Source organism: Myotis brandtii, unplaced genomic scaffold, assembly GCF_000412655.1.
Source record: "Myotis brandtii unplaced genomic scaffold, ASM41265v1 scaffold456, whole genome shotgun sequence".
NCBI classification, from domain to species: Eukaryota; Metazoa; Chordata; class Mammalia; order Chiroptera; family Vespertilionidae; genus Myotis; species Myotis brandtii.
The window spans coordinates 1,845,841-1,863,094 of NW_005367431.1; the positions used below are offsets into that span (position 1 = coordinate 1,845,841).

Consider the following 17,254-nt stretch of genomic DNA (forward strand, 5'->3'; position numbering starts at 1 on the left):
CCTGGTCACCCCTCACTGCCCCCTGCCGGCCTGGACGCCCCACACAGCCTGCTGCTCAGTTGTTTGGTCGTCCCGCACTAACCCCCCTGCTGACCTTGTTGCCCCACTCAGCCTGTTTGGTCATTTCGGATGTGACGGCCCCTGGCTCTTTATATTTATAGATGTTACCAATACCTATACTTACTACAATACAAACTTACCTTTAGTGAGTTTTACGAAAATTAGATAAAATGACATCTCTAAAGAGCATCATCCACCTAACCTGAATATTAATTTCCAAGGTATTTGGATTAACATTGGTTCTCCTTCCCTAATGTGGACAGACATGTAAAAGAAACTTCAGTGAAGTGACTTTGAATCCTGAATACTCAAGTCTATTGTCCATTTTTATTTCAAAATAACTGGGAGTGGTTTTTGTTTTGTGGGAGTGGGAGACAGGGAAGGAGCCTGAAACGGAGAATAAAGTGGGGGCCAAATAGGGATATGGCCAAGGTGAGACATTTGTACAGTTGACTCTGAGGCCTTTGTAGAAACCACATGACAGGAAGGCTTGGGCATTTACCTTCCACCAGCTAAATTCCAGTCTTGCACTGGATTTATCTGATGGTAACTTGGAGAAGCTGACACATGACTTGGTTTTCTCCAGTAGGGTACTCTTGGGAGAAACATCCCATGCTGTTGACTTAGCGTGGCTTTGGAGGCAAAAGCAGCAAGAGACTAAGGGTTGTTTTTCTCTTGTATAAATAAACCCAACTACTTGAAAATGGAGTACAAAAAGGACACAAGTGGCTGAAAATGGTCTCTCCTAAATCAGCTTAGGGTCACACCAACAGAAAAGTATCTCATATTTGCTGACCCCTGCCCCCAAACTGGGTTAGATACTTGATCCTTTGTTTTCTCAGCTCCCAGCCAAGAACTTTATCACTGTACTTACTCCAATAAGATCAGTGGTTGAGCTTCAACCTGTGTACCAGGAGATCAGTTAGATTCCCAGTCAGGGCACATGTGGGTTCAGTAGAGGGCATGCAGGAGGCAGTCAATCAATGATTCTCTCTCATTATTGATATTTCTACTCATCATTGATGTTTCTATATCTTTCTCCCTCTCCCTTTCTTGCTGAAATCAATTAAAATACATATATATAAAAATATATTTTAAAGATGATGTTTCAGTATCTGACTAGAGAACTTAACCTCTTTCTACCTTTGGTGGTCTGCTGAAACCTATGGATCAATTCTCGTAATAATGCTTTTCAATGCATGAAATAAAATACATAGGATTACAAAGGAAACAATTATATTGAAGTATAATTCCAGACAATCTCTGGAGTATGAATTCCTTGAGTGTACAGACTGACTGTGTTTCCACCTCTGTACTGCCAGTGCCTAGCACAAAGCCTGGCACATAAATCATACTTATAAATGTTTATTGAATGAATGAACAGAAAGATAGATGGCTACTGCAAAGTCAACCTGAGGAATGATTCATTGAAAATGCCTGTGCACAGACCAATGGCTTGCATATGTCTCACCCCATATGAGATCATCTACACCAGGGCTGTGAGGGAACTCCCACTCAACAATGGGTGCTATAGCATCTAGCAATAATGACAGGCTATTGGAAGACCAGAAAACAACAAAGCTCATGTATTTCCACTAGCTGGAATATACAGAAAGTAAAAGTAAACAGGCTCTGTTAGCAGGAAATCTCTTGACTTTGGAAGCATAATGTTCACACTACTTTAAAACACTACCAACAGCTCAGATGGAGGGAAGAAAGGAACCGGAACTAGTGTATAGGTGTTCTCCAGGGCTGCTCCTCTGTCCTGAAATGGGACTCCTGTCTCTGGGAAAGAGAAAAATGTCCCTAAAAACCACAATAGGGATGATATGCCTTTCTAGGTTCAAGTAGCAGTTTTACTCTTAGACAGAAATACTGGTTTTGTTTATGTACTAACAGGAAACCTAAAGAAGCAAGAAAAAAAGCCACTTTCCTCACTAAAGATATATAAAGGGCCAAAGGTTTGTTCTAAGCTGACTGCTACATCTATTAAATATTTTGAAAAGAAAAATACAACCCCAGACAATTTTAAAGTTGAAAACTACAACTGTATGGGGTTCAGAAATCTCACCCTTAAGGCTTTTATGACTGACCCTCCTAAGTTAAAGGGCTTCTCCAGCTATATACATCCTTCTGAGGGGTAGCAGAACTGTTTCCACTTGCTTGACAACAGGGTTTCCAACATCTGCTGGAAGAAGCATGGCTTCAAGTGGGTGCCTTCTTAAAAAAAAAAAAAGTAACTATAGGTCTAAGTTTTAATTAAAAACAAAAACCCTCCCACTCCTTAGGTGTGTGCTTTCTTGACCTATTTTTCCTTTATACTGTCTGCAGTTTCCCTATATTTTTCCTAATGCAGTAAACAATGCAACCAAAAGAAATAAAAACCAGGGTCCACTCTTACCCCAAACACTGAAGATGGCCAAAGAGAAGTAATCAAAGCACAGAAAATGGCCCAGCTCTAAATATACAAAAAACATAAAAAGAGAAAGAAAACAAGACACACACCCCCCAAAGACATTATTATTGACATTTCTGGTACATTTCCTATAATATAATGTTGCAGACAATGCTTCTTTCCCAGGGAGTCCAGCTTGCTCAGTAGGAGACATCCATTCGGTGCCTCAGGATAGGCTAGGGGTGTTGAGTCTTCCTGCCAAGCCTAAGGCTTTTTTTATGAGCTCAGTCTCACAGAAAGATCTGTGGTATAAATGACTCTAAAGGGGGATGAAGGCAGGCACCTGTCACTGTTCTCCAAATCAGCTAAAAAGCTGAAGAGCATGGGATCCAGGAGACAGATGCCATTAACAGTTAAGGGATAGAGGGTAGAACAAGAGGAAGCACCAAATGAGTGGTTGCTTTTGGTTCCAAAGCCAAAAGAGGGCCCCACCAAAAAGGGCAGCTGGTCTGGATGAAGAATTCCTCTGCTCCTGGAGTCATGCAATAAAATGATGGGCTTGGAGCCTCACCCCACAACAGCCACAGTTCAAGAACCAGAGCAATTTACACCATATCACACAGTTCACAGATTAATGGACTGATCCTAGTTTAGAAAGGTAAGTGCTTTGACAAAGTTGGGGGCAAGGTGAGCTTGAGTCCCAAAGCACAGCTGTGACATCCCTGGATTTCTATTTCTCCTGATGCTACTTGCTCCATGCCAATGTACCTTCCACTTACCACTGGCCTCTCCTCAAAATGGCACCTATAGTGGTAACCCTCAGAGATACCAAGAGGCATCAGTTGCACTTCTGGAAATAAGGTAATTTCTTTGCCCCATCCTGGCAAAGCACTTCCCTTTTTAAACTGCTGCTCCAAGCAACAGAGTTCCCCCTCCAAGCAGAGTTCCACTTCCTTTCAGAGTTTTGCACTGGCCTCGAAGGGCCCATTCCAGGATACAAAATAAATTTCCTTCTGCATCCATGTGTGAGTGGGTTGCCTTCCAGTATCAGGTCTGTGTACACAGATAGATTAGCCTGGAAAGGGCTTTTGGAATAGGTTTCTGGTTATCTTGATGCCTCCCCTAAAAGAAGTAACTTTCTTGGTGTAAGAGGATGAGGACATTGAGTGACCTACTCTCAACTTCTGGAAGGACAGCTTGTTTTGTCCATTTTTTCAATGAGGGGGTGGGAGGGACCCAACATATTCAGTTACATCAATGAGATTTGTTTTTCTTTAAAAAAAAAGGATCCTACATGGAAATGAGTGGGACAATGATAAAAGTAAACAAATATTTAAAATTTCAAACCAAAACATATTTCCTGGCCCCAATATCCCCAGTTAATCCTCTAAGACCACAATCTCCACATTGTGGACTTGATGCTGATGTTCTTCCATCTCAGCCACAACTTTCTCCTCAGTCCTAAGCTCTGTCTCCAAAATGACTGCTTTGCCCTCAGTATCCTCAGCCTCTGGGTCTGGGGCTGGGTCAATCTCAATGATGGTCTGCCCATCCTCTGAGGTGCTTTCAACAGCCTGGATTGCTGAGGTCAGGCCAGACTCCATGGCCACCAACTCCACAGGGCTCACCATAGTGGTCATGTTGCCCAGGGTATTCCCATCCTGCATGGCAGTAGAGCTTAGCAGCGCCAAGCTAGATGAAGGGTGGATGGTCACTGTGTCTGGTGAGCTGCTCTTGGCAGAGGAGACCACTGTGGCATAGCGGAAGAGCTGAGGGCCAGAAGGCAGTGTGTGGACAGTCACAGGACTGGAGCCCTGGCTGAGGGTGGCCACTGGAAGATTGCCCATGGAAAATGACTGACCCACTGGGGTGATTGTGATGGGTGAGATGACTGTGAACTGAGGCTGCTGGACAGGAGGAGATGAGCTCAGGACGGTGGTGGAGGCTGGCCGCTGGAGTCGAGGCCTTTTTGGAGGCTTAGGAGTGCTCACAGGCATCAATACCACATTTTGAACTGTCTGGGATTTCAGCCTCTGATCTTGAGCTTGTTTCTTCTGCTCTTCCAACTGGCGTTCCAAGTCTATGGAAAAAAAGATAGACTTTGTGTGGATGGAAATATAATCTTGGGAACAGTAAAATGGGAGTGAGGGGATCTGGGGTCTTGCCACTCTGTAGCCTCAAGAAAGTTACTTCATTGTTTTTATTATTTTTAAATTATTATTATTTTTTGCTTCATTGTTTTTAAGAAGAAACTAAACTGGATGATTTGTTAATCCCTTCAGTAACAACATTTCCTTGTATGATTATAGGCAGGGTGATAATCCAGGATCTTTTCAAGCTGTGATCCTACTGTAGCTCAACTCTAGAAGCTCCTGTGGCATTTTGTCGCCTGTCACCAAAATGCAAACCAAAGCAACCTCTAGTTGGTCTAGCAGCTAAGATATGCCCTGCCTCAAACTACAGATGAAGATAAGAAATATCTTTACAATCCCTTTGGAACTGCAAGGGATCTACAATGGCCACTCTAGAACACAGTGATTCCCAAACTGCTTCAAGGCAGGATCACCTGGTGACCCAAACGGCCTTAGTCTACTATTAGCCCCCAGAGAAGTCTGGAGAAAGTTACAGAGGAAGTTTCTAAGAAATACAGAACTGAGGAGGTCTTAAAGTTCCAAAGTGACTGACTTAAGGTCACAGAGCCTGGGACAAAAGTCTCTGATGGCCAACTCGGTGGCTTTTCCATCACAATATACCTATCACTACCTCTCTCCAGGTGTCCAATTCAACCTTGGTGACCACTAGTGAATCTGGTTCTATACCAGAACGTCTCTATTACTTAGTACCTGATAAACAAGCAATAAATAATCAGTTACACCTTTAGAGCACTTTGTTTCCTATGGAACACCAAGAGCTAGTTAATTACTTGCTTGGAATAAAAGGAGTAGGTAGGGATCAAGAACATGTTCACAGATTTTAAAATAATGGCTTTTTAAAGTTACGATATACTGCATTTTTTCCATTTTCAGTAGTAATCAAAGAAATGTGAACCTAAACAAGATAAAAATAAAATCTGTAATTTTTAAAAAGCTAAATCAGGGATTACTATAATAACAATGTCCAATGTTGGTGAGTTCAAACTGCTGGCATAAATTGGCATAATCTTCTTGGAAATTTGACAATTCACAGAAATCCATAAAAAAAATATCAATACTATAACCTCAAGCTTAATCCTGGGAAGTAGTTGAAAAAAAACCTCAAAAATAGAAGTTATAGGCCTGGCCGGTGTGGTTCAGTGGTTGAGCATCGACCTATGAACCAGGAGGTCCCAGTTCAATTCCTGGTCGGAGCACATGTCCAGGTTGTGGGCTCCTTCCCCAGTAGGGGTGTGCAGGAGGCAGCCAATCAATGATTCTCTCTCATCATTGATGTTTCTATCTTTCCCTCTTCTGTCCTCTCTGAAATCCATAAACATATATTTTAAAAATATATATCTCTATCTCTATCTATCTATCTACATAAACTGGGTATAAAAATAACTTTAGAGCAACCTAAATTGTTCTTCTCTTATCAAATGACCTTGCAAGAGTCTTTGGGCTTTATAATTGACTATAATTTGTTCTACATCATTCAAAGGCTGATGATCCTCCTTGACTTATTTTATATCCTTCACCTGCTTTACCTCCTTCAAAAGCCTCTCTTGATTCCTTCCAGGTATAAGTGATAACTCCCTTTGTTCTTCCATCATACCTGCTATAAGCCACTGTCATAAAACAGATTACTTTTTGCACTTATTTTTATGTCTGCTTTCCCTCGAGTTCCTTGAAGGCCCTCAATATTCAACATTATATTTCTAAAACCTAGTTTGAAGACCAGCACAAGGTAAGTACTTAATAAAAAGAGTTAAAATATCTATGTGCTCATCATTTATTACCACAAATAATGGAAAATAGGCTAAATGTGTATCTGTCAAAAGATTCAGTAATAATAATGTAAAAAAGACAAAAGCCAGTTCTTCTGCCACCAATATTACTGGATTGATGGAGCATTCTCGCAGACATCCTAATTCTCCAAAAGATATAGAAGGAGTACTGTGATGCTGGCTTCTTTCTCTTTTCCTTTGTGCCTTCTCTGCTTCCCACTACTTCACCCCACCTGGGTCTATGTATAAAGCAAAAGTCAAACATGACACTATGTGAGTTAAAAGAAATAAAAAGAAAGAGGGAGTTGGGGCTGGGGTAGGAAAAAGAAGCAAAGAAAGGCCTGGCCAATGTGGCTCAGTGGTTGAGCATTGACCTTTGAACCAGAAAGTCACAATTCAATTCCTGATTAGGGCGCATGCCCAGGTTTCAGGCTCAATCCCCAGTAGGGGGTGTACAGGAAGAGTTGATCAATGATTTTCATCATTGATGTTTCTATCTCTCTCTCCTTCTCCCTTCTTCTCTCCAAAATCAATAAAAATATTAAAAAGAAAAAGAAGAAGCAAAGAAAATACATATTTTTAAAAAGAAGCAAAGAAAGAACCACGCCAGTCCCAACAAATTTCAACAAAGAAATGGCAAGAGTTGTCTGGCAGGCATGGCTCAGTGGTTGAGCATCAACCTATGACAGTTTGATTCCCGGTCAGGGCACGTGCTCAGATAGCAGGCTCAATCCCCAATGTGGGGTGTGCAGGAGGCAGCCGATCAATGATACTGTCTCATCATTGATGTTTCTATCTCTCTTTCTTCTCCCTTCCTCTCTGAAATCAATAAAAAATACATTTTTTTAAAAAGAAAGAAATGGCAAGACTCAAAGGATAGTAGTTTATCACCTAAGAAGAGAGAGAAATTATACATACCTGTCAGAGTATAGAGAAACTGCTCTTCTCCTTGCTCTATTTGGTTCCTTCTGTTGTCCAAAACCTTCTTAACCGTGTCCATTAGGCCAAATGTGTGTGCCACATTGTTGAGAACAGCAGCATCTATTTAGAAGAAAAGACATGTCTGTCGACCTAAAACAGAAAGGTTTTCCACCAACTCCCTCTTGTGCTGTTTACAAATATGGAACAATCCGAAAATGACGGGACTAGTCTAATAAACAATTTTAACAAAGATGTATCACATGTATAATTAATTTAGATTTAATTGTTATATCTATATTAATATACTATTGACATATCTATAATTAATATCTATATTAATATAAATAAGAGAGAATTGAGAGAACTACTTTTTGGCACACTGATAATGGCAATTATCAGGTAATTACCTGTGGAAAAAGCATGGCTAGACCTGAGTTCAAAACCCAGCTAAAGCCCTGGCTGGGTTGTTAGAGTGTCAGCCCATGCACCAAAGGGTCTTGGGTTCTATTCCAGGTTAAGGTCACTTATTTCAGTTGCAGGTACCCCAGCCACAGGAGGGGCTCATGCAGAAGGCAACCAATCAATGTATCTCTCTCACGTTGATGTTTCTCTCTCTCTCCCCCCGCCTCCTCCCTCCCTTCTATTCTCTCTAAAAATCAATGGAAAAAATCCTCGAGTGAGGATTTTTTTTTTTAAAAAAGTTATGACCCTGGCCAGTGTTCTCAGTGGTTAGAGCATTAGCCCATGCACCAAAGGGTTATGGGTTTGATTCCTAGTCGAGGACACATGCCTGGGTTGTAGGTTCGATACCTGGCCCTGGTTGGGCTGCATATGGGAGGCAATCAATCGATGTATTTCTCCACATCAGTGTTTCTCTCTCTCTCTCCCTCCCTCACTCCCCCAGTTCCACTCTCTCAAAAAAAATCAATGGAAAAAATATCCTCAGGTGAGGATTAACAAACACACACACACAAACCCAGTTATGATCTTTAGAGAAGTAACTTCTATGAGCCTTAGTTACCTAGTGTGTAAATAAAGGATACCTATTCATCAGTGTTTTTCATGAGGCCAACAGGATAACTAGATATTGTTAGAATTAACACACTTACCGGTGACCTGGAAGGGCGCCTGAATGAGCCGCTGCTGAACCCCCCTGAGTAGCTCCTCTATTTCCTTCTGTATGTTGCATACAACCTCTTCCATCAGCCCTACATCAGCTATTCCTTTCCAGAACATCAAAGTGTCCTCTGGTACAAGAGGAATAAGAAAGATGGTAAACAAGGGATGCTACATATACTTAGGTACATTTCTACAATGTGTTAAATTCAAAATTATTTCAATTCAAAAGGATTCCTTTTTGGGACACTTCTGGGAAAAGGGAAAAATCTTTTGGAGTATTAGCTGCCTCCCTAAGTTGGTAACTAATTATTTGGCCTCTTTAGCAAACTAGGGACTTGGGATAATTGCCTCATTTTGTCATGCCCTCAATTTGTCATTGCTCTGGCTACAAGGAATAGGTATGTTCCTCTAATAAATATAAGATATTAAATGTTATTTATTTAAATAATTTAATTTAAAATTAAATATTTAAAATTTTAAAGTTAAATAATAAAGATATTAAAGGTATACTAAAATAAAGGTATATTCGCTCTAATCATATACTTCAAAATACAAAGTAAAACAGTTGAATAGGTGGTATTATAAACTCCCTGAAGTCAAAGGCTATGTCTTTTCATTCACCTGTCTAGCATCTAGCAACAGTACTAACTAAAAATAAGCAGCAAGCCCTAGCTGGTTTGGCTCAGTGGATAGAGCATCAGCCTGCGGACTGGAGGGTCCCAAGTTCAATTCCAGTCAAGAGCACATGCACGGGTTGCAGGTTCGGTCCCCAGTAGGGGGCATGCAGGAGGCAGCCCATCAATAATTCTCTCTCATCATCGATGTTTCTATCTCTATCTCCCTCTCCCTTCCTCTCTGAAATCAATATTTATAAATAAATAAAAGTAAGCAGCAATAAATATTTGTTAAATGAATAAATAAATGGAGGAGGATTTCCACTCTCTCAAAAAAAATCAATGGAAAAAATATCCTCAGGTGAGGATTAACAAACACACACACACAAACCCAGTTATGATCTTTAGAGAAGTAACTTCTATGAGCCTTAGTTACCTAGTGTGTAAAATTGGGATACCTATTCATCAGTGTTTTTCATGAGGCCAACAGGATAACTAGATATTGTTAGAATTAACACACTTACCGGTGACCTGGAAGGGCGCCTGAATGAGCCGCTGCTGAACCCCCCTGAGTAGCTCCTCTATTTCCTTCTGTATGTTGCATACAACCTCTTCCATCAGCCCTACATCAGCTATTCCTTTCCAGAACATCAAAGTGTCCTCTGGTACAAGAGGAATAAGAAAGATGGTAAACAAGGGATGCTACATATACTTAGGTACATTTCTACAATGTGTTAAATTCAAAATTATTTCAATTCAAAAGGATTCCTTTTTGGGACACTTCTGGGAAAAGGGAAAAATCTTTTGGAGTATTAGCTGCCTCCCTAAGTTGGTAACTAATTATTTGGCCTCTTTAGCAAACTAGGGACTTGGGATAATTGCCTCATTTTGTCATGCCCTCAATTTGTCATTGCTCTGGCTACAAGGAATAGGTATGTTCCTCTAATAAATATAAGATATTAAATGTTATTTATTTAAATAATTTAATTTAAAATTTTAAAGTTAAATAATAAAGATATTAAAGGTATACTAAAATAAAGGTATATTCGCTCTAATCATATACTTCAAAATACAAAGTAAAACAGTTGAATAGGTGGTATTATAAACTCCCTGAAGTCAAAGGCTATGTCTTTTCATTCACCTGTCTAGCATCTAGCAACAGTACTAACTAAAAATAAGCAGCAAGCCCTAGCTGGTTTGGCTCAGTGGATAGAGCATCAGCCTGCGGACTGGAGGGTCCCAAGTTCAATTCCAGTCAAGAGCACATGCACGGGTTGCAGGTTCGGTCCCCAGTAGGGGGCATGCAGGAGGCAGCCCATCAATGATTCTCTCTCATCATCGATGTTTCTATCTCTATCTCCCTCTCCCTTCCTCTCTGAAATCAATATTTATAAATAAATAAAAGTAAGCAGCAATAAATATTTGTTAAATGAATAAATAAATGGAGGAGGATGTGAAGCCTCTCCTGATCCCCTCTAAGTGAATCATTATTAATCACCATCTTCTAAACCATCTGCTACCTAATTTTTTCTTCTAACATCTTGCAGCTTGGTTTATCTAAGAAGTATACCAAAGTTGGAAGTAGTTTGACAGGATGAAAATCATGGACTACAGTCAAACTCAGCTGAACTCAGCTCTGATACTTATTGGTTGTGTTACTGATATTAGGCAAGTTGCTGAACCTTTCTGAATCTCAATTTCTTCATGTGTAAAATGTGTCTGCGGGATGTTGCATTGATTAAAGTAAGAGGTTTGCAGCTATAATTAATATTAATATGCATGAGACAAACCGGCAAAAGTAATTAAAAGGCCTTCTGTGTCCATAATTATAATGGTGATAAGGTCACAAAACTGTAAAATATCTGAGCCCATAGGAAATTACCTGAAATTTCCTCTGAGTCTTTCTTCACTCCCTCTTCTGTGGCCATGGTGACAGCAGCAGTGAGGGCCGAGTTCCATTCTAACCCTGCTTCTTCCATGCTCTCTTCTGAGATGGCAATCTGTGTGATGTTACCTAAAAACAGTCCATTAGCGATAAGCTCAGTAAATTGTATGAAAAAGTCATAACTATCTTCCATCTCATACTCAAAGCCCTGTTATTTTAACATTTAGCTTTTTGCCTTCAGATCCCTATATTAAAAACTAGAATCCTAGAAAAAAGAAAAAAACAAACAAACCTATAACCCTAGGAAAACCAAGAAAAATATTGGATTTTCTCAAGAAAATCTGCCGTGCAAAGAAAATGTTTTGTTCTTACTCTGAATAGAAAGTGAAAGGTAACAACCCTAACCAGTTTGGCTCAGTGGATAGAGTGTTGGCGGACTGAAGGGTCCCAGGTTTGATTACGGTCAAGGGGACATACCCAGGTTTCGGACTCAATCCCCAGTAGGGGACATGCAGGAGGCAGCGAATCAATGATCCCCTCTCATCTTTGATATTTCTATCTCTCTCTTCCTCTCCGAAATAAAAATATATTTTAAAAAAGACAAGTATGGACTCTACATGCTAGAAGATATCAATAATCAAGCAAAGAGCCCTGGCTGTGTGGCTCAGTCAGTTGGAGTGTCATTCCATATACCAAAAGTTGCAGATCCGGGGCACATACCTAAGTTTTGTTTTCAATTCCTGGTCAGCACCTATGGGAAGCAACCAACCATTCAATGTTTCTCTATCACACTGATGTTTCTCTCTCTAAAATCAATAAAAACAAATGCTCCAGTGAGAATCCTATATAATAAACTAGAGGCCTGGTGCACAAAATTTGTGCACAGAGGGGGGGGTTGTCCCTCAGTCCAGCCTGTACCCTCTCCAATCTGGGACCCCTTGGGGGATGTCTGACTGCTGGTTTAGGCCCGATCCCACCCTAAACCAGCAGTCAGACATCCCTCTCATAATACGGGACTGCTGGCTCCTAACCGCTCACCTGCCTGCCAGCCTGATCGCCCCCTAACTGCTCCCCTGCCAGCCAGATCACCCCCAACTGCCCTCCCCTACTGGCCTGATCTCGTCCCCAACTGCCCTCCCCTGCAGGCCTGGTCACCCCCACTGCCCTCCCCTGCTGGCCAGATCGCCCCCAACTGCCCTCCCCTGCCAGCCAGATCACCCTCAACTGCCCTCCCCTGCTGGCCATCTTGTGACAGTCATCTTGTGTCGATGTGAGGACAGCCATCTTGTGGCAACCATCTTGTGACGATTTCGTGCAAGGGTGTTGCACGATGCCACCTAGGCTTTTATTATATAGGATGCCTAATATGCTAAGTGTCTGGTCATCCATTCAACCAATCAAAGTGTAATATGCTAATGATATGCTAAGGCCGCTCAACGGCTTGCTATGACATGCACTGACCACCAGGGGGCAGACAGTCAACCAGTCGACCAGTTGCTATGATGTGCACTGAGCAGATGCTCTGACCAGTAGGTTAGCTTGCTGTGGGGGTCCAGCCTATCAGGCCTGAGCCAGAAGGGCCAGACACGCCCTGGAGCCCTCCGAAGTCCCTCCCTGGCTGGCCAACCTCCCGCCCCAGTCGTGCACTGGTGGGGTCCCTCTCCTGGCCTGCGCCCTCTCACAATCCAGGACCCCCTCAGGGGATGTCGAAGAGCTGGTTTCAGCCTGATCCCGCAGGCCAGGCCGAGGGACCCCACTGATGCACGAATTCGTGCACTGGGACTCTAGTTAAAAAATAATAATAATAAGCAAAGAAGTAATATCAATATGGACAATAAATTAAGTAAAGGAGCTTTGGCCAAATAAAAAGGAAGTATATAATTTCACAGCATTTTTCACTTTTCAAGTGAAAGAGTCACATGAACAAAAATTCAAACTGCTAGATATTTTATACTTTCCTGAAAAGAACTTAGGTTCCAAGAGATTTGGCTTCTACTCACCCAGTCAATACAGAATATTAGGTCTGATCAAAAGAAACCTAACGAGGCATTTTTAAAGCATAGTACTTCCCTTATATCCTTTAGTTCTTGTGACTCTGTCAGATATATTTATAAGTCTTCTGGAAGTAGTTGACACATATTCTATCTACTAATCTTGACTGTGCTAATCTCCAGCTGGACTAACTGAATCCTTAATAATAACCTCACATGGCTACATCTGTCCTGGAGATGGGCAGGGAGGCCTAGTCCCAAACTCAATATTATGGAAGTGTGTCCCCCATCCTGTCTCAATTGTGAGGAAGCCTCAGCTTGGTTATCCAGAACCCTTCCAGGCAGAGCTCTTTGATCCTTTTAGCAGAGTCTCCAGAGTCCATCCCAGCCAAGGATAAATTGTCTTTGATACATCTCAGTTCAACAACTGAAAACCATTCACCATTCTAATCCACCTTCCTGCTTTAACCACTAATAGAGCACAGAATTTTAAAAACAGTCTAAATTCAAAGATATGCCAAATGGTACCCAAGTGAGATTACTGAAAAAGTATTAGAACTATTGAACCATCTTTCTAATGTTTACCATGCATTGCAAAAAAGAAACAAAGAAGGAGGTCTGGCCAATAGGAATCATTTGGGAGAAAACAAAGATCTGTTTCTAAAGCATGGAATCCCATCCAAGATTACCATGACTTTCAAGGACATCAACACTCATGAGATTTGAAATTAAGAACCCCAAAGAACATTGGGGGTAAACACATAATACAATATACAGATCATGTATTAAAGAACTACTAGAGGCCCCTCAGTCTGGCCTGTGGGGATCAGCTGAAATCAGCAGTACTACATCCCCCGAGGGATGTAGTAGTGCACGAAGCGGCAGGTGGCCAGGGAGTACCCCAACCCCGGGCCAGGTGCTGCACCACTCCTGCTCATCCTGGCCCAGCTACGCCTGCCTCCAGAGTCCCAGTCTGGATGAGGGAGGGGCGCGCAGGGAGAGTGTCCACAAGAGAGGCTTGCGCCCCTACAGCTGTGCTCGCCAGCCAGCGTGAGCCTGGCATCTAGCACCTGTTTGTCAGCTAAGCGGCACTCCCGCTGTGGGAGCGCACTGACCACTAGGGGGCAGCTCCTGCGTTGACCGTCTGCCCCTTGGTGGTCAGTGCGCATCATAGCTACCAGCCAGTCATCCAGTCACTTAGGCTTTTATATAAAGTGGGACCTTGACTTATGAGTTTAATGCATTCCGTGACAGAGCTCGTAACTCAAATTACTCGTATGTGAAATCAAAAAGTGAACAAGTAAGACACGTGACGCTGGGCTGATGTTGTGGCGTTCACTGTGACGTTGGCTGCGCCAACTAGAGGTGGGGTATCTGAAGCTGGCTCGTAACCCGAATTTTAGCTCGCAACTCAAAGCAAAAAATCGGCCGGGAGACGGCTCGTATCTCGAAAAACTCGTTAATTGGAACACTCGTAAGTCAAGGCCCCACTGTATATAGATAACATCTAAAATCTATATAATTTCACTAACCAATGTCACCCCAATAAATTCAATAAAAATTAAAAAAAAAGGAAACACAAAAGAGAAATGAGGGGGAAATGCTACTGAAAAACACAATGTGTTTTCAGGTGGTTTCCTACCCCCTACCATCGACCGAAGTGGGTGTCTGCACCACACTTGTCTGCTGTCCTGGCACTGGAGCTCTTGCACTGCTGATCAGAAGATCAAATTTGGTACTTCTGCAGGTATTGGAGCAAACCTTGTCATGTTGGTAAAAATCAATCTGTCCGGAGTCCATCATTTTCCTGCACAAAAGGAGACAAGAAGTATCACTTCAGCCTGCACTTTGGAAACTAGTGAGTCTCCTCTATAGGTTAGTGAAACCTAATAGTATTAAAAGTCATTAGGTTGCAAAGATTCTAATTAGGACTATAAAATTTTCATTGGTCCTGCCCACATTTACAAGTACTCCTATTCCCTCCCTAGTCTACTCATGAGTACTTTTTCTTTTATATCCCACTATCACTAAGCTTTAGATATACACTCCTGACAATAGCTAAGTTTCCCCACAGGATCTCAATGAAACAAAACCCAAAGGGGAAAAAAGACTACCTCATATCCAAGCACAATTAAGGAATGCCACAACGGAATTAGAATTTTGTGATGAGATTCTGATGTGTTAGTATTCCTAGACCAGCAAGATCTGTTGTCTCTTTTGGAGACATAAAACTTCAGCATATTTCTTTCCTTAAAAAAAAAAATTGATAACAACTCTCCTATAAATACAAAACAAAGCTGATTATACTAAACCCCCACTATAAAATATCCTTAGAACTGAATTCACAAGACACTATGATAGTCCCTGAGCAAAACCATGCAGTATTTTCATTACAGTAAGTATGTTATATTGCTACTTGTCTTTCACTAAAGATTTTTAAGGCATTCTTGTTCCCCTTTACATTTGGGGAAAGTTGACATATGCTTGTTTTTCTGGGCAAATAAAATGGGCCAAGAACTACAAAAATGAAAGTTAAAGGTATTTCTCCCCAATTTCATTTAACTACTGATTTCTGCATATAAATCATCTGTAATGATTTTTTTCTTTGTTTCTGATTTAAAAAAATAGTATGTGAAGAAAAAAATTAACATTTTTTGTGAAAAATATAAAGAAAACAACTACCCTTTTTAAAAAATATCCCACAACACAGAGATCACATCAACATTTTGCTATATTTTCTTCTACTAAATTTTACATATGTAGTAGTTAGAGTGTCATGTGTATGTGTTTTAACACAATTAAAATCACACTGTTTAAAAAAAAAATTACAGTTTAATTGATTTTATATTTTGTCTTCATTCTTACACATAAGCATTTTTATGTAAAAACTCTTTAGAAAAAAAAACCTCTTTAGAAATATTTTAATGACTACATTGTATCCCACAGTATATACTCATATATATTTAGATGAGCCATAATTTACTTTGCATATACCTATATTAAAACAGACTAATTTTCTTAATAAATAATGTTGTAATGAACATATTTATGCTTGAATCTCTACAAGCCCTATGGATTTTTCTTAAGACAGATTCCTTAAAAAGAATTAAAGACAAAGGGTAAGGTGTTGAAACATGAGACTCTTGAAACATGTTCTGTGTGGAACTTTTAATTTTTAACCACATTTTTAAATTTTCTACCAAGAGGTAAGTACTCAAAGAATGAGCACTAATGTTAATCAACTAATGTTAATTTTCAGACGGAAAAAAATTACAATAGGAAACTTGCTGCATAAAGGGGGGCGTTGGGAGTAATAAGCATTCTGAATTTTATTTCTGTGGTACAGTGATGGCACGGATTGCATTCACTGTGCATCACTGGTACTTATTAATAGCACCCCTCTACTTTTACCAATTATCCCAGGATTTGCCGGTCAGCCTAAACTTCTCAGTGGTTGTCACGCTTCCTCAGCACCAGGCTTAGCCTGCCTATGCTTGGTGATCTCAAGCAGGACTGTCATCTGTTCTTGAGTTTCTCTGGCTAGAGGATCCTACCCAACATCCTAAAAAACTGGCCCTATATACAGGGAAGAGTGAATTTGATTCACTCTTCTTTCAGAGTTTGTTTTTTTTAAACAAGTTGATGAAGGTCAAATAATACATGGATTGCTTAAACTAATCCATCAGACAGAATAAAAATTTCAAATTAAAGAGAAAAGACTGAATTCTCTCTATTCTACCATGATTAAGTGCCCCCAAAGTCAGTTGAAAGGTAAGTTGTTAACTATTAGAGCTCACCTGAGCATGATTCCACCCAGACGAATAGCTCTCTTCCAGTCTTTTAGGGTGGACTTGCCAGCCAGATGAACAAAATGTTTGGGGCTGATCAACTGATCATTGAACTAAAGTAAAAAGAAAAGTCCAAAATAATCCAATGTCAACTTAGGCAGGTCAGAGGAAAACTAAGAGATGATTCTACTTGTTATGTACAAAAAATACCCAGATGACATCTTAAGTCATAAACCTTGTATTATTTAGCCTTCTGCCCTATTGTACCAGAGAAGATGTCCTTCTCTGAGCACAGTGCCCTATCCTGGTACAAAGCTACAGATGACATTGGGAGCATCAGAGATTAATATACTAATTAGTGTTTAAAATCAATTTATGGCCCTGGCTGGTGTTGTTCAGTGGTGAGAGCCTCGACTTGTGTACCAAACGGTCCTGGGTTCGATTCCTGGTCAAGGGCACATACCTAGATTGTGGGTTCACTACCCACCCCAGATCTGGGTACCTGCAGGAGGCAACCAGTCAATGTGTCTCTCTCACATGGATGTTTGTTTCTCTCTCTCTC

General features: G+C 40.9%; 1 protein-coding gene across 2 annotated transcripts in view; it reads right to left on the reverse strand.

Annotated features, from left to right (window-relative positions):
• Positions 1 to 1,409: 1,409 nt before the first annotated feature.
• GMEB1 (glucocorticoid modulatory element binding protein 1) overlaps positions 1,410 to 17,254 on the reverse strand; it is a 31,566-nt gene continuing 15,721 nt past the window's right edge. Inside the window, exons 5-10 of one of the 2 annotated variants that reach the window (XM_005875097.2) lie at positions 16,702 to 16,805; positions 14,554 to 14,711; positions 10,911 to 11,042; positions 9,553 to 9,690; positions 7,293 to 7,415; positions 1,410 to 4,535 (exon numbers count right to left, since the gene is read on the reverse strand). In XM_005875097.2, the coding sequence (XP_005875159.1) occupies positions 3,835 to 4,535; positions 7,293 to 7,415; positions 9,553 to 9,690; positions 10,911 to 11,042; positions 14,554 to 14,711; positions 16,702 to 16,805 (1,356 nt within the window). In that variant the 3' untranslated portion in view covers positions 1,410 to 3,834. The remainder of the gene's footprint in view (positions 4,536 to 7,292; positions 7,416 to 9,552; positions 9,691 to 10,910; positions 11,043 to 14,553; positions 14,712 to 16,701; positions 16,806 to 17,254) is intronic. The other variant, XM_005875098.2, reaches the window with a different exon arrangement.